Raw genomic sequence first — 14,231 nt, forward strand, 5'->3', positions numbered from 1 at the left:
TGGCAACGATTCTGAGTATTCAAGATGACCGTTTTTACCGACAAAAAACGCAGCACTAACATTTATATTTTTTCTAATGAAAAATTTGCCAGTCTCTTCACAAAAATATTGTATTTTATATTTTTGCATGTCAACGAAATCTCTATAAAATTTACATTAAAATCATAAATTGATAGAGGATGAGAAGGAAAATTGTAGCACAGTTGCATAGGATGTGACAACTTTCATCTGATGGTGATATGACTTTTTGAACTTGCCTATTACTATAAATTACATACGGTAACTCTAAGTCCTAAGGGTTATACAAAAATAAACTTATTTTTAATAGCATGTTTTTTCATTTCTAAATATTTTATAATATTCCTATCATCAGGCACACCGTGAATCTGATTGGTACCGTAACATTATTTATTACTGGAAATATATTTGTAAATTGAGGTAGGCTACAGTATTGTAGAATATAATCAACTTATACATAAATAGAAGTTTATAAATGTATCAACAGACACAATACAATAATACAGTAGGTTCTGTTTTACTCCAACATTGTAATAACTATTATAATATAATATTATTGTGAATGCCGGAGTTTTTCACTCTCACTTATCATAAAACAGCTGATAATGAATGATTGCATTCTGGGAGTCCCAGATAACCTTATTCAACAATGAAAATCCTGAAAATACATAGTTGACAAAAAATTGATTGATAATATTGATATTTAACAATAGTGTACCGTATAAATGGTACCGTACTCATACTCACGTTTTCTTATTTGCATAGAACTATGCCAGCTTGCGATGAGTAATCAACAACTTCAGACCAGTCCGTTTCAATTGTAATTTTGTCAATAAAGTAAAACATCTCTTAATTTGTTCCACAGACTGCTCAAACAAGAACAAATAACATGAATTTGGAAACTGATCCAGCAACAATATTGATCATTGAACACACTTTTGACCTACCTCTACATTGAACACAACACTGTAACTTCACTCTGCACTAAACACTGTTCGGGCTTCGGTTCGGAGTTGGACTGCGGACTATTCTAAATTCTGAGCTGAGCAGAGAAGCCGATTCCAAACCCGATAAAATGTAACTCGATTTGATTCAACCACTCGACCACCAACAACCAAGAACTGAGAACTGCAACTGAATCAACACTCAACTCAACCTCAAAAGCAAAGCACCGACTGTGAAGTGAATCGAGAGTCGGGACTTGACTGATCGACAAGATTTTGATTTTGATCGACTATCGGTGTGGCATACGGTCATGTTCAAAACTGAATAAAAAACTTAATTTCAACTTACAATAATTGTGGACAAAACTTTACCATTTATAATTATTATTAAATTTAATTATTAATTTCCAAGTTCTTTTCGATTTTTATAGTTTTGATTTACAAGTGATATCGATTTAAGATGTGGATCGGATGCTGAGCGATCGATTGAAAAATATTAATCATTTCGATGTTGAGCTTCGACAATCGACAACCTATCGATACCCAAATCAGCATTAGAATCGACCACTACAATTAGATATATCGGAGTGTAACTATCGATATATCGATTGGCTCATAGAGATTGTATCCGATATCAAAAACTTTGAAAACCTCAGAAAAACAAGTTTTGAAAATTTTATAACATCGGGGTTAGAAATAATATCTTGAACTCCGTATATGAATAATAGTATTCCGATATGAATAATTATTCAATATTGAACAAATCATCAAAGTAATTGCAGTTCGAGACAAGAAATATCGATAACCAAAATTTTGACATTCTTGTTGCATAGAAATGGTATCGATATTTCATATCAACTACGAAATAACCTCACTTTCTTCTTGTCTGTCGTCTGTGTATTTGCTCTTATCACAATAAATATAATCATACAAAAAGTGGTTTGTTTTCAATTTTATTATAAGTAGCATGGTGTACTTTAAAAATGGAATAAGTTTAACGATTGTATTATGAAACTAGATTTATTAGTAAGTACTAATGCTTTTAGTAAGTTTGAGTTTCATATTATTTATTTAAACTAGTAGAGTGGAAGTGACAAGGAAAACCAAAGTTTTTTATTATTGAATAAAGTACGCATCATATTTTCAGTAACAAAAATTAAAAAGGCATTACTCTTGAGGAGAGAATTGCATTATGCTTGGATAAATTAGGTTACTATGGAATAATAATTCTGAATTTTGAAAAATTGATACCTGAATCCAAAGAGTATTCCAGTAAAAAACCGTACCGTACGGCACTCAATTGATTTTTTTTATTAGGACTATATTATTTATGTTATAATTTTTAAACTTTAAGGAACTGCACGATACAGTACTATAGAAAAGTACATGCCTATATTTTCAGGGGAAACTTGTGATACTTTTAAAAAACTTATTTAGGTATTCAAAAAGACAGCTTGCTTTCCATTACAATGACAGATCATCTAAACTTGTTAAGAGAATATAATGTCAACAAGAAGAATATCATTGAGCGTGATAATAAGATAATTTTTGATGAATGTTCTTGGCCAAAAAATGTCAAGACCAATTACTTTACATGAGAAGACCTAGCAAGGATCGAGTTCCAAAAGAGTACTACATTTTGGAATGCTTGGTCTTTTTTCTCAAAAATGCTGCACTCTTTCATCCCGAGTACATGTGATTAGCAAGAGTGGAAAATATCCAGGCTGTCCGTCGCCCTGGCAGAAAAGACCTTCTGTCTTATCTCAACGGTAAAACTGACACGTCAGCAAATATTGACAAAAGTGCCGATTGCAAGATTTCTTGGGTGAAGGAGGAACAAATTGAAGCTTTTGAATCCGAGGATCCCATGCAAATAAAGGTGGAACCATATAATTCTGTGGAAAATGTGGCGCTCAATGATGAAGTCAATAGAGAACCCGATAAAGCTGTTGAAAAAGTAACTTCCGAAATTCCCGCTGAAGTTGAGAGAACCCCCTACAATACAGATGTGACACCTGCAATTCCCACAGAGATTAAGAGAGAGCCTAATGAAGATATTGAAGAAGTGACACATAAAATTCTAAAAGAAGTCAAGAGAGATCATAATGAAACAGTGACAGTTGGTAGCCTTGCACAAATAAAGAGAGAGTCTGATGAAGCTACTGAATCAGTGGCAAAAAAGCTATGTTTTCATTAGAGAAGATAATCCCGGCCCGGGCAAGATATTTATCTCGGGCCACTCCCATGTTTCGGATGGACACGTTAAGCTGTCGGTCCCGGCTGCCTAGCAAGCAGTCGTTAGGTCATGTCAGAGGCCCTGAAATTGATCAGTTGCGACCTGAAAACTCTGACACCAGACCTGAGCCAGCCAGGTCACTCGATATTATTATTATTATTATTAGAGAAGATTGAAGTTGTTCAAACATAGCAATTTTAAACAAGTTTTTTTGAGAAGAATAATGTGATTAATTTTTATATGAGAATTTTGAAATATTTATCCACCATTAGATAGAAACCATGACAAATGCTACTTGGCATAGTCTAGAATTTTATTGGAAAAGTTATTATTAAAAAAAGTATTGATAAAATGCGCTTCAATTAAAACTATTCAGTTCTTATAAAATAGCCTACATTAGTTTATATTGACAATTTACTATAGTTACATTGAAAAGGAATAATGCTATCTCATATTATTTAGAGGATCTTTGTGTTGTGGGAATTGAGGCTACAGTAAAGATACGCCAGCACTGTCGAAAAATATAGAAAATAATAATTTTTTTCTTTTCTACTTTAAAATACTGTAACAATTTTTTAGATTATGGTGAGATGGATCCACACAATGAAATAAGCAGTACTCATCTACAAGATCCAAGTGGAAAACAGATGGACTACCCTTCACATGGAGGAAAATCGCAGGAAAATTATTGTTCAATCCGTTTCAGTCAGGAAAAACTGACAGAAAATATCACCTTGGATGTCATAGAACTTGTGGAGAAAGACATGGACTTTAACGATATTGTGTCTCTGTTGTTTCTTGTCAGTGAAGAACAACATTCCAAGTATATTTTTCAGCGCATCGCTCAATTCATCAAAATCAAATCAGCAAACCTTGATAGTTTAGAAAGTGTGAACTACAGTCTTCTTTTGGATTGGTGCTTATCTAATCCAAAGAACTGGCGGATGAAAATTGTTGAAGCTCTAGGGATTATTGAGTGCTTCGATATACTCTCAAAACTGGGCTACAAGAAAATAGATGTTATGGAGCACTTCTTACCGGATGATACTGAGTTCGCCATATGCATTCCACTACTAAAAAAGAAACTCTACATTGAGTTATCAAACTCTCCAATCTCGGAAATTTTGTCCCTCTATGAGTGTCTAGAAAAGGATGGTGAAAATTCGAATGATATATTGTTCCAAGATTCATTTATAAATAAGAACTACTTTGAGTTTCTGCTCATTTATCTGTCATCGGAAACATTGGTCAGATTTGACGATCATCCAGACTTGAAGTTTTTCATAAATTTACTTGAAAAAGCAAACTTGCTCAAATTGAAACATATATTTGAAAATTATTTATCGGAACATGAGAATTTAAGTGAACATTGTAAAACAAATGAAAACTTGAGCGAGTCTTCTCCTGGATATAATAAGCCATACACTAAAGACTCTTCCAGTATAGATGAAATGGGCAAAGAGGAATTTGGAAGATTAGGAAACGCAGAAAGGATAGCTGTTGCTCATGACGATTCTGAATTGAGCTTTTACAAAATTGGCAATCCCGAGGATCTAGGCATTTGTCTGATAATCAACCAGAAGAATTTCACAAGATTAAGAGAGAGAGATCCTAAATATCAGGTGAGTCTATCTAATAAGTTAATAATCTTGAAATCGTTTTTAAAAGTTGGATTCGTCATTGAGCTGAGAGTCGAAACATAGGTAGAGTGCAGCAGCGAAGGTAGCTGAGAGTTTTTAAGTAGTGCATACTATTACATTAAAATGTGACAGTACATGATGATGCTGCGAAGGTAGGAGAAAGTAGAGATACATTTCAAACATGCATTATTACTTTCCCTGCCCTATTACCATAGGTAAGGAAAGTATTGCTTTCCGAAAAAAATTAAGGTTTACAAATTAATTGTAAATTTCTATACGTTTCAAGGTACCCTGAGTCCAAAAAAGTGTTTTTTGTATTGATCTGTATTTGTGTGTGTGTGTATGTATGTCCGTGTACACGATATCTCATCTCCCAATTAACGGAATGACTTGAAATTTGGAACGTAAGGTCCTTACAATATAAGGATCCGACACGAACAATTTCAATCAAATGCAATTCAAGATCGCGGCTAAAATGGCGAAAATGTTGTCACAAACAGGGTTTTTTGCGATTTTCTCGAAAACGGCTCCAACGATTTTAATCAAATTTATACCTAGAATAGTCATTGCTAAGCTCTATCAACTGCCACTAAAATAGTCATCGATAAGCTCTATCAACTGCCACAAGTCCCATATCTGTAAAAATTTCAGGAACTCCGTCCCATCTATGCAAAGTTCGATTTTAGATTCCCAATTATCAGGCTTCAGATACAATTTAAACAAAAAATCTCAGATGGAAAATATCGAGCATGAAAATCTCTACAATTAATGTTCAGTAGTAATTTTCACCTAAAATTGAAAATAAGTTCGAAATTCGAGAAAATATGATTGATTATTCAATATTGCAAACTGTTGGCACCTGTTGATTCTATTAAATTTATTATTGTCCTGTCACCAGCTGGCTCAGATTTTTGAATAGTAGACTCGAGATGCGCGAGAACACTAGCGTCAGGTAATCAATTTTCATAACGGCAAGAAAAGTTGTGTTAGTGCGCCACACCAGATTTTTCATTTATTAAACATGCATAGGAGATATACATACATTATTCAAACACTTTCAGCTAACCTTCTCTGAAACACTTTATCTCGCCGCTCCACCAAGTTTTGACTCTAATAATCCCTACAATAAATTTGAATCTTTTGAAGCACCTATTCTATAGAACCATAGCACTACATTAAATATTCAATACTATGATAAAATCTATAAGTTTTCAGTAATAATGATGACGTTAATATCAATTAAAATTTGATATAAAAGTTAATATTAATTGATGTGGAAAAACTTGATAACACTATCTTAACAAGCCTTAGGCCCGCCGCAAAGTGGACCCACGTTAATCCACGAAAAGCAACCCACGCCGTGGGATGTTTTATAAACCATTGAAAATGAAATTTATTCATTGCTATAGAATTATTCATAATCAATCAGCTGACAAGTGGATTATTCATTGCATGTATTACACAGATGTCTGGAAAAGCCTAGCAATGGTTTACAAAACATCCCACAGCGTGGGTTGCTTTTCGTGGATTAGCGTGGGTCCACTTTGCGGTGGGCCTTATATCGCGAATGTTTAGGTGATTATTTTCACTGTAGATTATTTATTTTTTAGATCGCTTTGTATAGCCGTCAATTTTATATCAATAAAAAATTGTGGAATCAGACAGATTTTCAATTTTAACCACTAGCAATTCTAAACGCTAATTTTAATGTGTTTCTGTGTTTTGAAAGACCTCGAGAAAAAGAACGTTTTTTTATTTACATTCCTTTGAATTTGTTGTTTTTTCTGTTGTAATTTGTATTGGGTTTGCAGTTTATTTTCCACTTTTTTCCAATTCTATTTGTTTTGTATTGGTTCCAGAGAGTTGTAAGCGAGAACTTACTAGTGGACCGACATGGCACTGAAAGAGACGTTGAGAGGTTGCAGGAAACTTTCAAGCATTTCAAAGTTTCAGTTATTGTTGAGAATGACGTGCCCCACTCGATGATTGGCAGTTGTATAAAAGACACAATAGATACCGATTTCAAGCAACACCATTCGGTATTTTTCTTAGTCATCCTGTCACATGGAGATCAAGGTGAACTATATTTATACAGAGCGAGTCATAAGTATGGGAACCCTTCAATAAATTGGAGACTGTTGTAGATATAATACTGTAACTTTCAGGATATGTTTGTTATTAATCAAATACTCTACCTTTTGACGTACATCTGAATTTCAACCCCTCATAAGGGGTTGACGTAGGGGTTGTAACTCGAATATTTTAAATGTAAACACCCATTGTGTGGTACATCATTTTTAATGCCTTTTTAAAACAAGAAAGATGGTATCGATAAAAATGTTCTATGATACTTGTACGCCAGGCCCTCACAAACACAGGCTTAAGCCTACATGTGAGTCTCTCACAACGTAAGGGTGTATATAAATGTACTGTAACTGTACTGTATTATTTGTAAATTTTGAGAATAAATTGATTTGATTTAATCATTTTCCATGTTTTTCTGATACAAGAAAGACTTAGGAGTTGTAACTCGAATATTTTAAATGTAAACACCCATTGTGTGGTACATAATTTCAAATGCCTTTTTAAAACAAGAAAGATGGCATCAATAAAAATTTTCTATGATACTTTTATCCAAAATGGCGGCTGATTGAAGTTTGAGTTTTTAAAGAAATAATATTCATAAATTTAAATCAGCCGCCATTTCGGATAGAAGTATCATAGAACATTTTCATTGATGTCATCTTTCTCGTTTTGAGAAGGCCTTTAAAATGATGTATCACACAATGAGTGTTCACATTCAAAATGTTTGAGTTACAACCCCTCATTTCTTTTAAAACTGAAACTTTAATCAACCGCCATTTTGGATACAAGTATCATAGATCATTTTTATCGATGCCATCTTTCTTATTTTAAAAAGGCATTTGAAATTATGTACCACACAATGGGTGTTTACATTTAAAATATTCGAGTTACAACTCCTAAGTCACCCATGATGGTTGAAATTTTTTCTTGTTATGAGGGGTTGAAATTCAGGTGTATGTCAAAAGGTAGAGTATTTGATTAATAACTTATCCTGAAAGTTACAGTACTATTTCTACAACATTCTCCAATTTATTGAAGGGTTCCCATACTTATGACTCACTCTATATATCTAGCAGACATGGCTATTATTCTTGTGTAACACATTGGTAAATTCATTAAACTTTTATACTATGACTAGAGTGCATAATCGAACGTCAAGAATGAGATGACCAAACGTCTTTGAGATTCATTATACATATGAATGATTCAAACGTCCATGATTCATTAAATGATCAATCGTCTTGTAAGATAACATTAACATCAACATAATCTCGTTCATGAAACTTTAAAATTGTAGAACTCAATCAACTCATTTTAAATTTGATCGTTTGTATAGTCTACCTTGTAATATTTTATCTATTATTGAAAAAGTCTATTGCTTACATTTTTTAATGTTGTTTTATGGTCAATAAAATTCTTGAATCATTTGAACCAGTATAAACATAGAAAAAAGATATCACTAGAAGATATCCCTTGATATAGTGCGTCTATGTTCCAATTTTCAATGTTAAAACAACCAACAGTCCTAGAATGTTTTCGTGAAACTATGTGACACTGTTAGTCTCTCATACTGTGCCGTTCTTACACTCTCACCCGGCCAAAACAGAAATAATAGAAGGTAGTCGATAATAATCGGCTTGAATTAACACAATATCAGCTTGAAATTTGAAACATGAACGAACTGTACCATGGGATATCTTCTTATGATATCTTTACTCTATAGTATAACTCACTTAATAAAAATTATTGTTTGAGGAAATAAAGGCCAACCCTGCACTATTTCTCTCCCGAATATAGATGAATATCTTTGGGTGAAGTTAAGTTAGGTCCACTGTTTAGACCACATTTTAACAGAAATTGAAAAATTGATTTACTAAAATGTATAATTTGAAAAGATTATGTACGAGATAAGATTGTATTACACTTGATAATTTCGTAATGAAATGAGTGCGTGGGTGATTCATGAGATGATCAAACGTCCATGCCTACCGATGGGATTCGAACCCACGACCAGGAAGAGTACAGTAGGCAGAAGTTGACCAGACCACTACACCAACCCGTATAGCCAAAATAATAGACTCTAGAAATCAAGAAATATAATCTAACCGAAACCTCATTATGATATTGGTATAGTTTTATAATATTGCGATATCATTAGAGTTGTTCAATCTCATACGATATTAATATTGGCATTAATTTCCTTTCAGGTATTATCTACGGAGTTGACAGTATACCAATTGCTATAAGTTCGCTTGTTGATGCGGTGCTAAGGTCATATGATAAACTAAAAAACATACCCAAAGTCATTATTGTTCAAGCCTGTCAAGGAAACTTGCCAAACCCAGGTAATTTTTTTTCAATGATATTTTCAATTAATGTTGTTTCTATTATAATTATATTTTAATTTTGTATAAATTAAAAATAAGCTTATTATTAGAGTACATTACTGTATTGTAGAAGACATAATATAGAAAACATAATTTCGAACAATATGTGAGCTCACTTACCCAATGTATTTGCACCCCACTCTAAATTTAATGTATTACTACGACACCTGCTCTAGAACATGGGTTTCCCATAGTTGAGTAGGTTAATTTCCGAAAAAATGCAATTTATTTATATTTGTAGCATATTTCATATAGGCTATTGTATTTTTGAATATTGTGTACATTTTATTGATTAGATTGCTCATTTGTATATTAATGGAAATAAAATTTATTATTATTATATCCTTGGGATCTATTTCATAAAAACTTTCTATTTTTGCAACACAGAAACTACAAGTCTTCTAGTCTTGTAATTATTTATGATTTGTTACGAATAAACCTACAGTTTTACGTGAGTTCCAAACCAATTATTTTTATAGGCCTATAGTTTCAAATACATTCAGCTTTCAAGTATTATTTTAAGCTTGTAATTTAAGCCACAATAACAGGCCAAAATTTATCGATTGCAGTTTTGGAAACTGACGGAGGAAGCTGTGCAGAAACAGTTGCTACTCAACCCAAGTACACTGCGATTGGTTCTGAAAAGCAGGACAAAAAACAGGAGAAAGTTCGGACCGCCTACCATGACGATTTGTTGATGTGCTTTTCGTCAGTTAGTGGATATGAATCTTACCGTCATACCAGAGAAGGTAAAACATATATTTTGAATTTTCATCAGCAAGTAATGAAAAAAATTCAAATAACAGACAGATTCACAAACAAAATTAACAGATTACAAGTCGTTATATGTTATCTTTTTATAAGCAATATCGGTGCACCGAGCTTCGCTCCTTATTAACTTATTGATAAACAAAACTCAATTCTTTAAAATGGGGAAGGACTAACAGGCACAGCCCAAATCTGTTTTTTCCCCGAATTCTGATTTATACACTATAAATATTCCAAAAAGTTGGTTACAGTATGTTCCATACACAGGTCAAATTTTCAGTCCAAATATTTGAAAACAAAAGTTCTAATTTAGATTGTTTACAACATTGAATAACAATATAACACTCACTAATCACTTAGAACTGTAAAATAATGATAAACTTTGAATATTATGATATATACCATCTCATGTCAACAAATCAGATTATTTTGATCGAGTCAATTAAAATTTCTAGATTTCTCGCGAGCTAATTGATTACACAGCTGATCTCCCACACAGGCACAAGAATCTTCTGTTATCAACAGACGACGAAATTATCATGTTTTTCAAAGACTGAATTATCCTTTTCATGTTCTTCAGCGAGTTTTCCCAGGGATGAGACCTAGTGCAATCGAATTTTTATATCATAAACCTACTATGTTCCAAATTTCGTGAAAACCGTTAGAGCCGTTTTCGAGATCCGTTGGACATAAATAATCAAATATATACAGATATACAGAAATTTCTCGCTTAATATAATAGGATAGAGAAAAGATAGCCTAAAGCCATGTCCACACTGAAAAAATGTTCGACATACATGTTCGGCAAACATGTTTGTTGAGGAGCTAAGGGACAAACATTTTAAAAAGTTTGAACAATCATTGTTTGTCAAAAAAAAAAAATTACTGTTTTCCAAACATTTTCAGTGTTGACAGCTGTACAACATAAACCTGTTCTTCTCACTTACAAATATTTTGATTGGTGATGCATCCACACTGGCCACGGACAAACATTGTTGGTCAAACATAATAAAATTTGCCCAAACTGTTTCAACAAACATGTTTGTCGAACATTTGTTCAGTGTGGACACGGCTTTAGAAGATATTCTTCGGTATATTTCACTGTTAGCTCAAGCCGATAGTCCAAGTATTTATTTTTCGTAAAGCTATGTGGTAGTCTCTCATACTGTGTCGTTTCTTACACTCTCACCTGGCGAAAACGGTAACAATACACAGTAGTCGAAAGTAATCGGCTTCAGTTGACAAAAACTCGGCTTGAAATTTGGAACATAAACGACCTATAACATGGGATATTTTCTTATGCTATCTTTTCTCTATGTTATGAGTGAATTGAAAGCCTAATTCTTCCAACCCACTCCATCACTAAGGGTGTGTGCATACAGTGAGCAGCAATGCGTTCCGAGTTCTTGGATTCTACATAAATGACAACTTTAGAATAAATATTGATTTCTATTCAGAATAAGTTCTATTAGAATAATTTTAATTAAATTTAAATAATTTAATTTATATTCTAAATAATTTATATTTAGAATAAATATTATGGTAGAGTCGTGGAAACTATAATTGGGGTAGGCCTACTGCTTAAAATATTATGAGTGATTTTAATTTCAAAATTTTCATGACAAATTGCTATTTCCAGGTTCGAAATACATTCAAATTCTATGCGATAATTTGATGAAATATGGACACAACGATGACTTTCTGAGCATATGCACACGAGTCAATAATGATCTCAAGAAGCTGTATGTTCCTATCAAAATTGATGATAATGTACTATTGCCATCAACACAGGTGTCAGAAACAAGGTAAGAAATAATAATATCTATATAAATTTTACATGCTGAATAGTTTGAATTGACTAAATAATCTTCAAGCGTTAAACATAATATTGTGCCATATGAATAAAACCAAAGCATATGCTCATGAGCATGAGCATGGGGCATAAGGTTTTGCTCATGAGCATTAGGTAGAAGCATAAGCATTTGCTTATTTTTATATTTTAATAAGCTTTACCTTATGCTCCTAAACTCTGGAGCAAATGCTCACGCATTTTAAAGATTTTTCATCAGCTGATTAGCCTTTGGGACCTTACTTTGTTTTTATAGTTCACGTAAGCGCTAAATATGCAAGTAGGAGACACCGCTTATGCTTGCGTCGTCTGCTCTGTTTTCTATTTATGAATTGAGTTTTAGGTTGGTTGAGTTTAGAATTTTGAAATAATAGCGTGAAAAAATGTCATCTCTATAATAATCTTCAGCATAATCTTATAATATCAATAGCTTTCTTATAATAATTGTCATCAATGTCTACACTCTCATCTTCTTAAATGCCTATTTCCTATTTTGTTATGGCTACCTTTATATCAGATTTATATCTTCTGTATTTATTCTTTTGTAGGAATAATGGTGATATATCATGGTTGAATCTAAAAAGAGTTTTATAGTTCTCAACTATTGGTTGTGATCGTATCTGGTATAGTTTCCTCTTCCTCAGACAAATTAGTTGATCCATTTTACTATGAGCAAAAGGTGAAAAGCTGCTCTAGACTAGACTCACCTTTTTTGAAGCATTTGCTTCCACAGTTGTGCAAATGCTCTAGTTTATTCATACAATTTTGAGTATAAGCTTTTACTTTTGAGCAAATGTTCAAACTATTTTTTGATGAGCATGAGCAGAAGGGTTCGCTCACGTTTATTCATAGAAAATGAAGCAAATGCTCCATATTTTAGAAGTATAAGCAAATGCTCAACTTTATTCATATGGCACAATGCATTTTCTCATTAATCTTTGATATTTTTTCTTTGCAGTGTAGTTTATGATTTTGAAGACTTGAAAAAATGGGTACGATAAATCATATAAAAAAACTAAGCTGCTGCTTATCGTCAGTTAGTCAAGTTTTTATCCGTCTCTTTCAGAGTAAAGGTTAGACCACATGAGGCGTTTTTCAGTCGGATAGACAGGACAGGAAGCTCTCCGATTGGCTAGACAGAAAGCTATCTCGAGACACAATCAGCCAATCGCCTGAAAAACAGTCTAATGTTGTCTTACCCTCAAGCTTCTATAAGAGTATAGTCAAATTACAAAATATCCTATTGATATCTTGATGAGATTGTGTAGTGTGGAACGGAAAACGATACAGAAGTATATGATTTGAAATTAAACAATAGAGCACGCTTAATGTTGTTTCATCCTCAAGCTTCTATAAGAGTATAGTCTAATTACAAAATATTCTTTTGATATCTTGATGAGATTGTGTAGTGTAGAACGGAAAACGATACAGAAGTATATGATTTGAAAGTAAACAATAAAATTTAGTAACAAAAGTCTATAGTCAAACTCATTTCAAAATTACAGCATGATATACTGTACACCAATGTCACAACATGATCAATGTATTTTCAACATTGATATCTACATTTATATCTTGATGAGATTGTGTAGTGTAGAACGGAAAACGATGCAGATGTATATGATTTGAATTTAAACAATAGACTACAAAGTTAGTAACAAAAATCTATTGTCAAACTCATTTTTCAAAGTTTACAACTTACAGATGATATTCTGTATACCATTGTCACAAAATAATCAATGTATTTTCAATTTTTTTCAGCTCGTGTCTACATAAGAAACTGTTTTTAGTACAACCATGGAGATCCAATGTTCCAACGTATACTAACAGACCAATAAGTTGAAATAAATTTCTAAAAATTGATCTAGTATCTGTTATTTACATGATTCACACTTCTGTATGCGTATTTAGTTGAAAATGAAGCTTGATGTACTTCCAAATTCTAAAAATCGATTTTATACTATTGGGTACAGTATAAAATAGTAATATACTATTGTGGCTATTTCATTTAAATACAAGAACAGATCATGTACAATGTTTAGGAAAGGACTACAGGCTGAGCACAAATCTGTCCCTCTCGAATTTTGATTAATAAAAGTTACCAAAAATCTGGTTATATTTACACTTTTATAAAATAGTCCAATTTTCACTCCAAATGTATTTAAACATTTTGGTTCCTATTCTCTTCTCCATATCATTTCTTAGGCTCAGTTATACAATAAATTCGTAATTATCATGTTCTTTTGATGTTTTTATAATAAAGAAGTTATCAGCACAATATAAAATAATCAACCTATCAATTCG

General features: G+C 32.6%; 2 protein-coding genes across 5 annotated transcripts in view; one reads left to right on the plus strand and one right to left on the minus strand.

Moving 5' to 3' along the window:
- The window catches only part of LOC111054972 (transmembrane protein 198), a 73,421-nt gene extending 72,053 nt beyond the window's left edge, over nt 1-1,368 (minus strand). The window contains exon 1 of one of the 2 annotated variants that reach the window (XM_039424870.1): nt 766-1,368. The gene's annotated coding sequence lies outside the window, so the exon portion shown is untranslated. The remainder of the gene's footprint in view (nt 1-765) is intronic. The other variant, XM_039424871.1, reaches the window with a different exon arrangement.
- A 464-nt stretch (nt 1,369-1,832) lies between these two features.
- LOC111054479 (caspase-8) lies at nt 1,833-13,790 on the plus strand. Of its 3 annotated transcripts, none has more exons than XM_039424873.1 (7): nt 1,833-1,988; nt 3,778-4,820; nt 6,698-6,914; nt 9,131-9,268; nt 9,880-10,059; nt 11,718-11,883; nt 13,689-13,790. In XM_039424873.1, the coding sequence occupies exons 2-7, from the start codon at nt 3,789-3,791 to the stop codon at nt 13,768-13,770; spliced, it is 1,815 nt and encodes a 604-aa protein (XP_039280807.1). In that variant the 5' UTR covers nt 1,833-1,988; nt 3,778-3,788; the 3' UTR covers nt 13,771-13,790. The 3 variants fall into 3 exon arrangements, with proteins under 3 accessions (XP_039280807.1, XP_039280806.1, XP_039280808.1); XM_039424872.1 differs by having other exon boundaries at nt 1,841-2,007; XM_039424874.1 differs by having other exon boundaries at nt 1,841-1,901.
- The last annotated feature ends 441 nt before the right edge of the window (nt 13,791-14,231 follow it).

Source organism: Nilaparvata lugens, chromosome 3 (genome assembly GCF_014356525.2).
Source record: "Nilaparvata lugens isolate BPH chromosome 3, ASM1435652v1, whole genome shotgun sequence".
NCBI lineage: Eukaryota > Metazoa > Arthropoda > Insecta > Hemiptera > Delphacidae > Nilaparvata > Nilaparvata lugens.

Bases quoted from the DNA above. Each gene is read 5' to 3' on its own strand.
- LOC111054479 (XM_039424872.1), top strand. From the start codon at position 1,971: ATGAAACTAGATTTATTAGTAAGTACTAATGCTTTTA. The intron at 4,821-6,697 runs GTGAGTCTATCT...TATTGGTTCCAG, and splicing joins AGAGAGATCCTAAATATCAG to AGAGTTGTAAGCGAGAACTT. The intron at 9,269-9,879 runs GTAATTTTTTTT...TATCGATTGCAG, and splicing joins AGGAAACTTGCCAAACCCAG to TTTTGGAAACTGACGGAGGA.